Genomic DNA, 15,724 nt, shown 5'->3' with positions numbered 1-15,724 from the left:
TGTAACATGCTGATGTAATTCAATACAATCCCCTGCAGACAGTAAACCGTTTCAGGTAAAATACAGGCACTTTCATATGACCGTCATTTGCACTTTCCCTGAGCTCAGATACTAAATAAAACCCCAACGTTCCTCCATCCTAGTGCAGAAACTTAAAAGGAACCCATCAGAATATTTTTACATATGGAAGTAGTAGTGCCACTGTATGGCACTTGTCCCCCAATCAGAATGATACCTTTTATGTAGAGATCTGATGAGCCAGACAGGGGAAATCTAGAATAAAACACATGAAGATCCGTGGGCTGGGACTGTTTCCTACAAGTGAATTGACACGCCTCCAACGCACTTTCAGCCTGATTTGCATATAGCTAGATATCTCATGACTGCCATATCCGACCTCTATATAAAAAGTATCATTTAATTGGGGAACAAGCTCCTATACAGTCACACTGTGACATCGGTCTGTCTTCCTCTCTTGCTGCGCAATGCCATTCTTTCATTGCTGGCAACGAAGCTAGTCCTAGGTTTTCTGAGACTTGTAGTACCACCTAGCTGGGAGCTCAGGACTAGTCTTCAGTTATCGTTTGCTCTGGGCGGGCTGCAAGCTATTTAAGCTCCTGAAATCCTGCTACTTGCTGCCAGTTATAGTGCTACTTGCTCTGGTGAACTCCTGTGTTTCTTGTGGATAGTCCTGATTCATACTGATGGGCAGTCTAGCTCTGTTAGAGGAGTTGGATCATTTGTCTCAGTTCACCCAAAAAAATACATCTCAAATGGATCCCTATTTAATATGTGTTCACCAGCAGGTGAATGCATACGTATGGTAAAATCAGAACCCCAGTCACCTACAGCCAGGCATTATCAGAGCATTTTTAGGACAGGCTTTCTGTTTCATTGGCATCCAAACACAGTCTTTTTACGACCAGTGAGAGGCTTTCATAGACTGCGGCAGCTCTCACTGCGGTGCCGGTAGGGCTGTGGAGTCAGAGTCCATTTTGGTGGAGTCGCGTGAGGGGGAGGCCAATTAATAGAGAGTTGCAGTAGTCCAGACGGGAGTGGATTAGGGCGACAGTGAGAGTTTTTGTTGTCTCCATGGTGAGAAAAGGGCGTATTCTAGAGATGTTCTTTAGGTGTAAGCGACACGAGCGGGCAAGAGATTGTATGTGGTAGGTGAAGGAGAGATCGGAGTCAAACATAACACCCAGACAGCGTGCCTGCTGCCGGGGTGTTATTATGGTGCCACCCACGGAGAGGGAGATGTCAGATTTAGGGAGGCTAGTAGAAGGCGGGAGCAGAAGAAGTTCAGTTTTGGAGAGGTTGAGTTTCAGATAGAGAGCGGACATGATGTTAGATACTGCAGACAGACAGTCAGTGGCGTTCTGTAGTACAGCGGGGGTAAGGTCATGGGCTGACGTGTATAGTTGTGTGTCGTCGGCATAAAGATGGTACTGAAAGCCAAATCTGCTGATGGTCTGTCCAATTGGGGCCGTGTAGAGGGAGAAGAGAAGGGGGCCAAGGACTGAGCCCTGAGGTACCCCAACAGTGAGAGGAAGAGGAGATGAAGGGGAGCCGGAGAACAGAACTCTGAAGGAGCGTTCAGAAAGATAGGAGGAGAACCAGGAGAGAGCAGTGTCCTTAATGCCTAGTGACTGGATCCTAGAGAGTAGGAGAGGGTGGTCAACCGTGTCAAAAGCTGCAGAAAGATCGAGTAGAATGAGCAGAGAGTGGTCACCGTTACATTTTGCTGTCAGAAGGTCATTGGTCACCTTGATGAGTGCAGTTTCTGTTGAATGTAGGGGGCGGAACCCGGACTGTGAAGGGTCTAGGAGGGAATGAGTGGAGAGGTAACGGGTAAGGCGGGAGTAGATCAGGCGCTCCAGGAGTTTTGAGATGAAGGGGAGATTGGAGACCTGTCTGTCTGTTTGCGCATGATGGGTCAAGGGTGGGTTTTTTTAGTAATGGAGTAATGATAGAGTGTTTGAAGGAGGAGGGGAAAATGCCAGAGGAAAGGGAGAGATTAAAAATTGTAGTTAGGTGAGTTGTGACGACTGGAGAGAGAGAGATTGGAGGAGGTGTGAGGGAATGGGGTCGGTGGTGCATGTAGTCGGACGAGAAGAGGAGAGGAGCTTGGAGACTTCTTCTTCTGTGATGGGATCGAATGCGGAGAGTGAGCCAGGGGAGATGCAGGGAGGAATGGGAGTCATTGCACTTGGTGTCTGGGAGCGGATTTCCTGACGGATATTGTCTATTTTCTCTATAAAGTGGGAGGCCAGGTCATCAGCACAAATGTCTGTGATAGGGGCTTGTGCTTTTGGCCTGAGGAGGGAGTGAAAGGTGTCAAAAAGTTTCTTGGGGGTTGTTGGATAGTGATGAGATCAGAGTAATGAAGTAGGTCTGTTTGGCAAGGTGAAGGGCAGAGTTATAGGTCCTTAACATAAATTTGAAGTGTATGAAGTCTCCTGGTGTGCGAGTTTTCCTCCATAAGCGTTCAGCACACCTAGGGCATCGCTGGAGAAATCTGGTTTGCGATGTGAGCCAGGGCTGTTTCACTCTGTGTTTGGAGGTTCTGAGGGTGAGGGGAGCTACTTGGTCCAGGGTGCTTCTAAGAGTGTTGTTGTAGTGATGTACAGCCAGATCAGGACAGGAGAAAGAAGAGATTGGGGACAGTGATGAGTGTAAGGAGTCTGAAAGTGTATGAGGGTTAATGGCTTGTAGATTTCTGATTGGTAGGTAGGAGAGTGCTGGGGTGGGCGAGGAGTTGTGAGTGTGAAGGAGAGAATGTTGTGGTCAGAGAGGGGAAGTGGTGAGTTATCTAGGTAAGAGATTGAACAGAGCCGGGCAAAGACCAGGTCCAGGGTGTTCCCGTCTTTGTGTGTTTCAGAGGTTGAGAGCTGTGAGAGGCCTAGGGAAGTGGTTAGTGATAGAAGCTGGGATGCAGATGTGGAAGTGGGGCTGTTAATGGGAAAGCTGAAAAGTTCAGGTCGTCATTGTTTTAAATGGGGTTCAGGTAAAGTTCTGGCACCCATACCAAACTTTGGAACAGAGATTGGGTAGCGCACCAGAACCCAAACTTCCATGGGTCTGCTCATCTCTAGTGCTGACATCTTAACGTGTAAAATAAATAGTCTAAACGAAGTCTTGCAAAAATGTCCCCAGTCTGTGTGCACAGCTCTGCTGCTGCAGCCATGAGGGGCATAGATTCCGGAGATGCAGTATTCACAGGCCCTGGCGGCTGAGGTGATCATAAAGCTCTTTTCACACTACTGCTGCAAACACCCCATGGTGGGCGAGGGTACGGTTATTAAATTTGCACGGAGGCTCAGGTCCTTCTATGGACGTATACGCTCCCCACGAATAGCTTAAATGTATTGGTCAGTGAGCCCAACACATCAGTTCAGTAACAGGATGATTTGCAGTCTGTAACCACGGAGATGCATTAGTGTGCAGGAAATCTGTATACACATAACGAATAAAAAATAAAAATAAAAACAAGGTGCATCATATCTTTTGCCTTGCCTATAGGCAAATTTCGGAGTAATATCCACAGCAAGAAATTCTTAATTGCCAGAGAGTATGTTCTTGAAAGCAAACTGTAAGACATATTCCCATCAATATGACGACTGCTCGTTTCTTACCTCCAAGTTGTCCAGAGACCTCGTGACACTGAACCTCTTTGATCGTCCAAGCGACCTACGTCCCGAGGAGCGCTGGGGGCCTGGGACCATCCCACTGGACAGGCCAAATTTTGAACTCTGTAAAATACGCATATAACAAATAACAATAAGACAGAAAATTTGGTATCTAGAAAACAAAATGCTATAAAAATGGATAAAGCCAGCCCCAATGCCTATAATCACGATGCAGGTGACCATGTTGGCACGGGTATGTAAGTATAGACATGTGCATTACAGCACTTCTGCCTATGCCAAAGAATTATAGCTGGCTGATTATGGTGCATGAACCTGGGAAGGGCCGAGAAGCCAGAGGATAATCAAACCTATTTGATTGGGAAAAACATTTTTGAAATAGTAAGTGAGTCAGTATAAGAAAGTCCAAGGTTAGGACCATCATCTATTCACCAGACCGAACAGTGTCTGCAAAAATCATTTCTAATGTTGGAAGACCCAATATATTCATCTATTACACGGCCTACCCATTTTAATGAGCACCATGCAATACCTACATTCCCCTGTGGTGGTGCTGTAGGGAAATTGAACACTTTCAGCTAATTTTCCCAGCAGATTACAGCTGATCGCTGGGGATCTCAGCATTTGACCATCCTGCGATCATAGTGTAATAACCACAACAATTCCCCATATACAGCGCCCTGCAAGCTTATAGGTTACACACTACAGGAAATTGATTTTGTAATTTGACATAAATCATCATTGAAATGCGGTGTCCAAACATTGGCTAAATATTAACATCCATAACATTATCTCAATGTCAATATTTATGCGGCAACTGGGAGAATCGTAATAAATCCTAGTCCTGACCTCCGATCTCACAAGTCATGACTTAGACAACGGAGAACACTGGGCACATCATGAAGAACAGTATTTTGTGTTTCCAATTAAAGAGCTGTGTCTGGTATATAGAATGATAGTAAGTGTAGACAGTGAAAACAAGAAAAATTATCAAAAATCGGAAAAAACACAACAGAAAAATAGAACATCTGCTGCTGTTTGTTACCCCTGTAAGCCAGCCACATACACTAGTTGGCTGTCGAACAAACAATGCTTTAGCCGATCGTTCAGCTGACAGCCATCTTAGCCGACACTTCCATACACAGGAGCGCTCGTTCGACCGAACCAGGGCTGTGCAGTCAGTAAGCCAAACCTCCGCCTCCACGACCATGACCACAACCATGATTCCATGACCATTATAGCGACCACAACTCCACAGCACTGGTCACTACTGAGCATGTACATAAAGTGCAGCACAGATTCATCTCATCTCCAACCCCACAGTACTGGTCACTACTGAGCATGGACATAAAGTGCAGCACAGATTCATCTCATCTCCAAACCCCACAGCCCTGCCTCACTACTGAGCATGTACATAAAGTGCAGCACAGATTCATCTCATCTCCGACTCCACAGCACTGGTCACTACTGAGCATGTACATAATGTGCAGCACAGATTCATCTCATTTCCGACTCCACAGCACTGGTCAGTACTGAGCATGTACATAAAGTGCAGCACAGATTCATCTCATCTCCGACTCCACAGCACTGGTCACTACTGAGCATGTACATAAAGTGCAGCACAGATTCATCTCATCTCCGACTCCACAGCACTGGTCACTACTGAGCATGTACATAAAGTGCAGCACAGATTCATCTCATCTCATCTCCGACTCCACAGCCTTACTACTGACCATGTACATAACATGCAGCACAGATTCATCTCATCTCCGACTCCACCGCTTTGGTGGTCACTACTGAGCATGTACATAAAGTGCAGCACAGATTCATCTCATCTCTGACTCCACAGCACTGGTCACTACTGAGCATGTACATAAAGTGCAGCACAGATTCATCTCATCTCCGACTCCACAGCACTGGTCACTACTGAGCATGTACATAAAGTGCAGCACAGATTCATCTCACTCAAAAACCCAGATCCTTAGATCAGGGACAGAACAGACATTTATTGTACATTTCATAACTATCCCAAATTCTTATGAAAAACAACTGCAGCACTATACTACTGAACCCAGTGCATTATATATTTTAAGTGTCGGTCCATTTTATTCCAGACTCCACCAAAATGGACACAGACTTCACAGCCCTCGGCCGAACGCTCCTGTATTCTCGTCCGGAACTTGTCTTAGGGGGAAAAAATGCAATCAGCAGTTCGTAACTGGACATTCATGATCGACATCTCCCCCGACCATCGGTCATACAGCGCCCCCATACACATTACTGGCTGAACCAGTCAATATCGATGTGTTCAGTAGACTGCAGACTTGTGAATCCTTACAGCAAGCAGTATGTGGGCTGTCAGGATTCTCCATAACCACAAGTATATGATTTACAGTACATACACGTAGTCACGTGCCGACTAGACATGCGCGGTTGTGGTCAGTACAAGTGTATTGATCGAGGCTGGCCAAGTCTAGTCAGAATGTGGCCGGAAGTTTACAAATCACAGACGTGCAGTCACATGACCACCCGATTCCGGCGGGGCGAGTCCTGGCAGCACGCACCGCGAGTATTCACATGTCTACGATCACATGCACTGACTGCAGACATGTACCCTAAACCTGGACAACCCCTTTAAGAGATCCAACTATAATGAGCGGCTTCAGCTTACTTTCACTATCTGCCCCTGGTTTATGTGAAGCCCATGCTGCTTTTTGACCCCCATGCTTTTATACGGACGCTCGGCTTCACATCCAATTTTTACTTTTTTTAGGGTTAATTTTCCCACTATATTTAATATGAAAAATGAAGCAACTTCACATCAGGTCTTAATTAACTATGGAATTGTTTCCACAGCTCCGCTGCAGACATTAAGGGGGGAGATTTATCAGAAGTGTGGAAAAGGAGAAGTGTTTTCGCTACCCATAGCAACCAATCACAGAGCAGCTTTCAGTTTACCACATCAGTTTATGAAATGAAAGCTGCACTCTGATTGGTTGCTATGGGCAACCAATCCAGTTCTCCTTTAGACACTTGAGAAATGAGGCCTAATAACTGTATTTTCATGGTAACATAGCAAATAAACGCTGTGAAGAATAATCCGGCAGACATATACTTGTATTACGTGGTAACGTACATTTTGTTGATTAGTCAGAAATGAAAGACAAGATCGCAGAGAATATGACTGCAGGATCAGACTACGCAGTGTTTATTTGTGGTCTGTTGTCATGGAGATGCATGATCTGCAGCTGTACTGTGAACTGCAGCGTTTTGGTGGAGCAATTTCTGCTGCAAATACATAAAAGGGTTATCCGAGACTAATATTGATGGCCTATCCTTAGGGTATGAACGTCTGATCGTGGGAGTGCGACAATCCCCCCCACATTGACCCCCAACGATCAGTTCCTGGTGTCGTCAGTGGCTGGAGCTGGTCAGAGTCCAGCCCAGCTCCTTCAACTGCATTATGCCCGCGGCTGGGTACTGCATATCCACCACCCATTCAAATCAATAGTACCCGGCTGCGGCCATTATTCCGTCAGCGGAGCGGTGCTGTGCAGCTCCACCACCGAGCAGTCCCGGCTCCACCGACATGAATTAGAGGAGCTGTGGTGTATCGTCCCCGTTCTGCCCATTTTGTCAAAGCTCAATGAAAGTGGTGTGAAATCATCAAAAGTCATCAAAAGTCGCAACTCTCCATCTCGATTTGTGCAACAATTTGGCAACCGATTTCTGCCGAAAACACTCTGATGAATCGGGGTCACTGTCTCTAATGCAACATCTTCTTTAAATCTACCAGGACATTGTGTTGGGGTGTGTGTGTGTGTGTGTGTGTGTGTGTGTGTGTGTGTGTGTGTGTGTGTGTGTGTGTGTGTGTGTGTGTGTGTGTGTGTGTATATATATATATATATATATATATATATATATATATATTTTTATTTATATATATATTTATATTTATATATATATTTATACTAGCTGTACTACCCGGCTTCGCCCGGATTAATGACTGCTGTTAGCAAAATAGAATGTGTTAACAAAAATGTATTCTGCACACAAAAACCACAAAACAAATAGATAGAAATGTAATTATTAAAAGGCAAAAACTAAGCTAATAGAAGAATTTCACAACATATATTAGCTTTGTTATACTGAGAATGTCTTTGTTGCCCACATTAACCAATCAGAGCTCAGGTTAATTAACTGTAGCAAAATAGAAGCTGAGCTGTGATTGGTTGCTATTGGCAGCCTGATAAATCCCCAGCCAACAGGAAGCCCACCCCCTGGCCGTATATATTAGCTCACACATACACATAATAGACTGGTCATGTGACTGACAGCTGCCGGATTCCTATATGGTACATTTGTTGCTCTTGTAGTTTGTCTGCTTATTAATCAGATTTTTATTTTTGAAGGATAATACCAGACTTGTGTGTGTTTTAGGGCGAGTTTCATGTGTCAAGTTGTGTGTTGAGTTGCGTGTGGCGACATGCATGTAGCGACTTTTGTGAGATGAGTTTTGTGTGGCGACATGCGTGTAGCAACTTTTTGTGTGTCGAGTTGCATGTGACAGGTTAGTGTAGCAAGTTGAGTGCAGCAAGATTTGTGCATGGCGAGTTTTGCGCATGGCGTGTTTTATGTGTGGTGCGTTTTGAGTATGTGCAAGTTTTGTGTGAGGCAACTTTTGCATGTGTTGCAACTTTTGTACATGTGGCAATTTTTCTGTGTGTGCAAGTTTTGCATGAGGTGAGTTTTCCATGAGGTGAGTTTTGCACGTGTGGCGAGGTTTGCGTGAGCCTAATTTTGCATATGGCGAGTTTTGCATGTAGCAAGTTTTGCGCGTGGCGAGTTTTGAGTGGTGACTTTTGTGTTTCGACTTTTATGTGGCGAGGTTGGTGTGTGTGTGGTGAAATGTGTGCTGAGGGTGGTATATGTGTTCAAGCATGTGGTAGTGTGTGGCGCATTTTGTGTTTGTGTTCATATCCCCGTGTGTGGTGAGTATCCCATGTCGGGGCCCCACCTTAGCAACTGTACGGTATATACTCTTTGGCGCCATCGCTCTCATTGTTTAAGTCCCCATTGTTCACATCTGGCAGCTGTCAATTTTCCTCCAACACTTTTCCCTTCACTTTTTCCCCATTATGTAGATAGGGGCAAAATTGTTTGGTGAATTGGAACGCGTGGGGTTAAAATTTCACCTCACAACATAGCCTATGACGCTCTCAGGGTCCAGACGTGTGACTGTGCAAAATTTTGTGGCTGTAGCTGCGACGGTGCAGATGCCAATCCCGGACATACATACATACACACATTCAGCTTTATATATTAGATATACCTGTATGTAATCTCCTGTATATAGTATATACCTGTGTGTCATCTCACCTATATATAGTATATATCTGTGTGTCATCTCCTCCTGTATATAGTATATACCTGTATGTCATCTCCTCCTGTATATACTATATACCTGTAGGTAATCTGCTCCTGTATATAGTATATACCTGTGTGTCATCTCCTCCTCTATATAGTATATACATGTATGTCATCTCCTCCTGTATGTAGTATGTACCTGTATGTCATCTCCTCCTCTATATAGTATATACCTGTGTCATCTCTCCTGTATATAGTATATATCTGTGTGTCATCTCCTCCTGTAACTAGTATATACCTGTGTGTCATCTCCCCTGTAAATAGTATATACCTGTGTGTCATCTCCTCCTGTATATAGTATATATCTGTATGTCGTCTCCTCCTGTATTAGACCTCGTTCACACGTTATTTGGTCAGTATTTTTACCTCAGTATTTGTAAGCTAAATTGGCAGCCTGATAAATCCCCAGCCAACAGTAAGCCCACCCCCTGGCAGTATATATTAGCTCACACATACACATAATAGACTGGTCATGTGACTGACAGCTGCCGGATTCCTATTTGGTACATTTGTTGCTCTTGTAGTTTGTCTGCTTATTAATCAGATTTTTATTTTTGAAGGATAATACCAGACTTGTGTGTGTTTTAGGGCGAGTTTCGTGTGTCAAGTTGTGTGTGTTGAGTTGCGTGTGGCGACATGCATGTAGCGACTTTTGTGAGATGAGTTTTGTGTGGCGACATGCGTGTAGCAACTTTTTGTGTGTCGAGTTGCATGTGACAGGTTAGTGTAGCAAGTTGTGTGCAGCAAGTTTTGCGCATGGCGAGTTTTGCGCGTGGCGAGTTTTATGTGTGGTGCCTTTTGAGTATGTGCAAGTTTTGTGTGAGGCAACTTTTGCATGTGTTGCAACTTTTGTGCATGTGGCAATTTTTCTGCGTGTGCAAGTTTTGCGTGTGGCGAGTTTTCCATGAGGTGAGTTTTGCACGTGTGGCGAGTTTTGCATGTGGAGAGTTTTGCGCGTGGAGAGTTTTGCGCGTGGCGAGTTTTGAGCGGCGACTTTTGTGTTTTGACTTTTATGTGGCGAGGTTGGTGTATGTGTGGTGAAATGTGCGCTGAGGGTGGTATATGTGTTCGAGCACGTGGTAGTGTGTGGCGCATTTTGTGTGTGTGTTCATATCCCCGTGGTGGTGTGGTGATTATCCCATGTCGGGGCCCCACCTTAGCAACTGTACTGAAAGCGCGGGGTTAAAATTTCACCTCACAACATAGCTTTGACGCTCTCGGGGTCCAGACGTGTGACTGTGCAAAATTTTGTGCCTGTAGCTGCGACGCCTCTAACACTTTTCCTTTCACTTTTTCCCCATTATGTAGATAGGGGCAAAATTGTTTGGCGAATTGGAAAGCGCGGGGTTAAAATTTCACCTCACAATATAGCCTATGACGCTCTCGGGGTCCAGACGTGTGACTGTGCAAAATTTTGTGGCTGTAGCTGCGACGGTTCAGATGCCAATCCTGGACATACATACATACATACATACATACACACATTCAGCTTTATATATTAGATATATACACACATATATATATATATATATATATACATAAACACATATTATATATACACACACACACATACACACACACACACACACACACACACACGCACGCACGTATACAGTATATATATATATATATATATATATATATATATATATATATATATATATATATATATATATATATATATATATATATATATATATATATATATATATATACTAGCTGTACTACCCGGCTTCGCCCGGGTTAATGACTGCTGTTAGCAAAATAGAATGTGTTAACAAAAATTTATTCTGCACACAAAAACCACAAAACAAATAGATAGAAATGTAATTATTAAAAGGCAAAAACTAAGCAAATAGAAGCATTTCACAACATATATTAGCTTTGTTATACTGAGAATGTCTTTGTTGCCTATATTAACCAATCAGAGCTCAGGTTAATTAACTGTAGCAAAATAGAAGCTGAGCTGTGATTGGTTGCTATTGGCAGCCTGATAAATCCCCAGCCAACAGGAAGCCCTCCCCCCTGGCAGTATATGTTAGCTCACACATACACATAATAGACAGGTCATGTGACTGACAGCTGCCGTATTTCCTATATGGTACATTTGTTGCTCTTGTAGTTTGCTTATTAATCAGATTTTTATTTTTGAAGGACAATACCAGACTTGTGTGTGTTTTAGGGCGAGTTTTATGTGTCAAGTTGTGTGTGTTGAGTTGCGTGTGGCGACATGCATGTAGCGACTTTTGTGAGATGAGTTTTGTGTGGCGACATGCGTGTAGCAACATTTTGTGTGTTGAGTTGCATGTGACAGGTTAGTGTAGCAAGTTGTGTGCAGCAAGATTTGTGCATGGCGAGTTTTGCGCGTGGCGAGTTTTATGTGTGGTGCATTTTGAGTATGTGCAAGTTTTGTGTGAGGCAACTTTTGCATGTGGTGCAACTTTTGTACATGTGGCAATTTTTCTGTGTGTGCAAGTTTTGCATGAGGTGAGTTTTCCATGAGGTGAGTTTTGCACGTGTGGCGAGTTTTGCGTGAGCCTAGTTTTGCATATGGCGAGTTTTGCATGTAGCGAGTTTTGAGTGGTGACTTTTGTGTTTCGACTTTTATGTGGCGAGGTTGGTGTGTGTGTGTGGTGAAATGTGTGCTGAGGGTGGTATATGTGTTCAAGCACGTGGTAGTGTGTGGCGCATTTTGTGTTTGTGTTCATATCCCCGTGTGTGGTGAGTATCCCATGTCGGGGCCCCACCTTAGCAACTGTACGGTATATACTCTTTGTCGCCATCGCTCTCATTCTTTAAGTCCTCATTGTTCACATCTGGCAGCTGTCAATTTTCCTCCAACACTTTTCCCTTCACTTTTTCCCCATTATGTAGATAGGAGCAAAATTGTTTGGTGAATTGGAACGCGCGGGGTTAAAATTTCACCTCACAACATAGCCTATGACGCTCTCGGGGTCCAGACGTGTGACTGTGCAAAATTTTGTGGCTGTAGCTGCGACGGTACAGATGCCAATCCCGGACATACACACATACATACATACACACATTCAGCTTTATATATTAGATATACCTGTATGTAATCTCCTGTATATAGTATATACCTGTGTGTCATCTCACCTATATATAGTATATATCTGTGTGTCATCTCCTGTATATAGTATATACCTGTATGTCATCTCCTCCTATACATAGCATATACCTGTGTCATCTCCTCCTGTATATACTATATACCTGTAGGTAATCTGCTCCTGTATATAGTATATACCTGTGTGTCATCTCCTCCTGTATATAGTATATACCTGTATGTCATCTCCTCCTGTATGTAGTATGTACCTGTATGTCATCTCCTCCTCTATATAGTATATACCTGTGTGTCATCTCTCCTGTATATAGTATATATCTGTGTGTCATCTCCTCCTGTATATAGTATATACCTGTGTGTCATCTCCCCTGTAAATAGTATATACCTGTGTGTCATCTCCTGTATATAGTATATAGCTGTATGCCATCTCCTCCTGTATTAGCCCTCGTTCACACGTTATTTGGTCAGTATTTTTACCTCAGTATTTGTAAGCTAAAATGGCAGCCTGATAAATCCCCAGCCAACAGTAAGCCCACCCCCTGGCAGTATATATTAGCTCACACATACACATAATAGACTGGTCATGTGACTGACAGCTGCCGGATTCCTATATGGTACATTTGTTGCTCTTGTAGTTTGTCTGCTTATTAATCAGATTTTTATTTTTGAAGGATACCAGACTTGTGTGTGTTTTAGGGCGAGTTTCGTGTGTCAAGTTGTGTGTGTTGAGTTGCGTGTGGCGACATGCATGTAGGGACTTTTGTGAGATGAGTTTTGTGTGGCGACATGCGTGTAGCAACTTTTTGTGTGTCGAGTTGCATGTGACAGGTTAGTGTAGCAAGTTGTGTGCAGCAAGTTTTGCGCATGGCGAGTTTTGCGCGTGGCGAGTTTTATGTGTGGTGCCTTTTGAGTATGTGCAAGTTTTGTGTGAGGCAACTTTTGCATGTGTTGCAACTTTTGTGCATGTGGCAATTTTTCTGCGTGTGGCAATTTTTCTGCGTGTGCAAGTTTTGCGTGTGGCGAGTTTTGCACGTGTGGCGAGTTTTGCATGTGGAGAGTTTTGCGCGTGGCGAGTTTTGAGCGGCGACTTTTGTGTTTCTACTTTTATGTGGCGAGGTTGGTGTATGTGTGGTGAAATGTGCACTGAGGGTGGTATATGTGTTCGAGCACGTGGTAGTGTGTGGCGCATTTTGTGTGTGTGTTCATATCCCCGTGGTGGTGTGATTATCCCATGTTGGGGCCCCACCTTAGCAACTGTACAGTATATACTCTTTGGTGCCATCGCTGTCATTCTTTAAGTCCCCCTTGTTCACATCTGGCAGCTGTTAATTTGCCTCCAACACTTTTCCTTTCATTTTTTCCCCATTATGTAGATAGGGGCAAAATTGTTTGGTGACTTGGAAAGCGCAGGGTTAAAATTTCACCTCACAATATAGCTTTGACGCTCTCAGGGTCCAGACGTGTGACTGTGCAAAATTTTGTGCCTGTAGCTGCGACGCCTCCAACACTTTTCCTTTCACTTTTTCCCCATTATGTAGATAGGGGCAAAATTGTTTGGTGAATTGGAAAGCGCGGGGTTAAAATTTCACCTCACAACATAGCCTATGACGCTCTCGGGGTCCAGACGTGTGACTGTGCAAAATTTTGTGGCTGTAGCTGCTACGGTTCAGATGCCAATCCCGGACATACATACATACATACATACATACACACACACACACATTCAGCTTTATATATTAGACTAGCTGTACTACCCGGCTTCGCCCGGGTTAATGACTGCTGTTAGCAAAATAGAATGTGTTAACAAAAATTTATATATATATATACACTCAGATTGCACTCGCACCAATATTCAATGAGGCCGTGCAGATCTGCATATTTTTTCTCAGCTGTATTCGACAAGAATACATAACATGAAAGGAACATCTGTCAGCAGGTTTTTGCTCTGTAATCTGAGAGCATCATTACATAGCACAGTAGAGCGGGATTCCAGCGATGTGTCACTTGTTGGAATGCTTGGTGCAGTTTTGATAGAATCCTTGTTTTATCTGTTGTACGTGTAGCAGTGCTATGAATACTGAGATGTGTATGTACTTTGTCAGTAAACTGCCAATCAGTGATGGGGCGGGGTTACACAGATTAGCCTGACTACAGTGCACGTGAGACCTAGTCAGGCAGTGATAATCTCCTGCTGATAAAACACTGATTGCATTGAAACTACAGTACACAGCCTAATAAGCGACATCTCTGGAATCAGGATCTCTTGCCCTACATTATGCCATTATGCTGCTCTCAGACTAAATACCAAACCCCCCCCCCCCCCCTTTAAGCAGGCCATACACATGAATGATTGTTCGGCTAACAGCTACCTCTCCTGACTCCACCATACACATGAACGCTCAGCCAAGCAGAACAAAAGGGACGGACAAATAACAGCCGGATCCTTATGTCTCCAGACATAATCTGTCGGAGAACATCCAGAATGCCTTTATACAAACTCGATTTTTGGCCAATTATGCAAATTAGCAGGTTCAGACGACTTTTATCTTGTATTGGTGCCAAAAATGTTGGAAACCCTTTGACCAATAAAAAATAAAGTCACTATAATAAATGATTTACTAAGAACCTACTGGACTTTTAGAGGCAAAACAGACTACCGTATACACCGGCCAGACTCGGCTGCCACTTGGGCAAAAGATAAACCATCAAAACCAGACGCCAGGACGCAGCTATTCCTACTGCCATCCACAGAAGTGAATCATTTTACAGCTTCACATGGTTTCCATAAAAGAAAAAAGCGCAACAGGAGCCAAGCTTAACATAAAGAGACAAGACTGCTCTGCATGATATATGCATGGCGTCCAACCAAAATCACTGCCAAAACTAGGAAATCAAGGAGTAATCCCCCCCAAAAAACTCACATTACCACAATGTACACGCGAAACAGCCATCAGCGAATGATAGATTTTCCAAAATGCCTGATATCACGCAGCACAAGGGACTTTGGGAAGCAGAAAATGAAATCTGCCTCTGCAGTGATCTCAATCCTATGAAATAAGATATCCTTTGTACAGAGTATAGATGTCCATGTACAAGAGAAATATGACCACCAGAATCCCCACCGATCAGCAGAATATGTGCCTGTGCCGGGATACCCCACTGTATCTGGAAAAGGATTAAAGGGATCTGCCAGGAGGTTTTTGTTATGTAATCCGAGAGCATGATGTAAGGGGCAGAGACCCTGATTCCAGCGACTTGTCACTTGCTGGTCTGTATGCTGTCATTTTGATACAATCACAGTTTTCTCTGCTTTAGATCTAGCAGTGCTCTAAATGCTGAAACCTTTATGATACCACCCGTACATCACTGATTGGCAGCTCTCTTGTACACTGTACATTTACAGAAAGCTACTTTTCAGTGGTGGGGGTGGGATTACACAGACCAGCAGGACTAGATGGCATGAGGCAGCTTGTCCTGTAGTGATAATCTCCTGCTGATAAAACACTGATTTTATTGAAACACGAAGACCAGTAAGTGGCACATTACCAGAATCAAGGATCTCAGCCCC

At 43.9% G+C, this 15,724-nt stretch overlaps 1 protein-coding gene across 2 annotated transcripts in view; it reads right to left on the bottom strand.

Moving 5' to 3' along the window:
• RGS12 (regulator of G protein signaling 12) overlaps positions 1–15,724 on the bottom strand; it is a 167,767-nt gene that overhangs the window by 135,966 nt on the left and 16,077 nt on the right. For both annotated transcript variants that reach the window (XM_077280057.1, XM_077280058.1), the window contains exon 3: positions 3,636–3,752. In XM_077280057.1, the coding sequence (XP_077136172.1) occupies positions 3,636–3,752 (117 nt within the window). The remainder of the gene's footprint in view (positions 1–3,635; positions 3,753–15,724) is intronic.

Source organism: Ranitomeya variabilis, chromosome 1, assembly GCF_051348905.1.
Source record: "Ranitomeya variabilis isolate aRanVar5 chromosome 1, aRanVar5.hap1, whole genome shotgun sequence".
Lineage (NCBI taxonomy): Eukaryota > Metazoa > Chordata > Amphibia > Anura > Dendrobatidae > Ranitomeya > Ranitomeya variabilis.
Note: the sequence above shows the minus strand (reverse complement) of the source record. Positions and strands in the feature narration are given on the sequence as shown.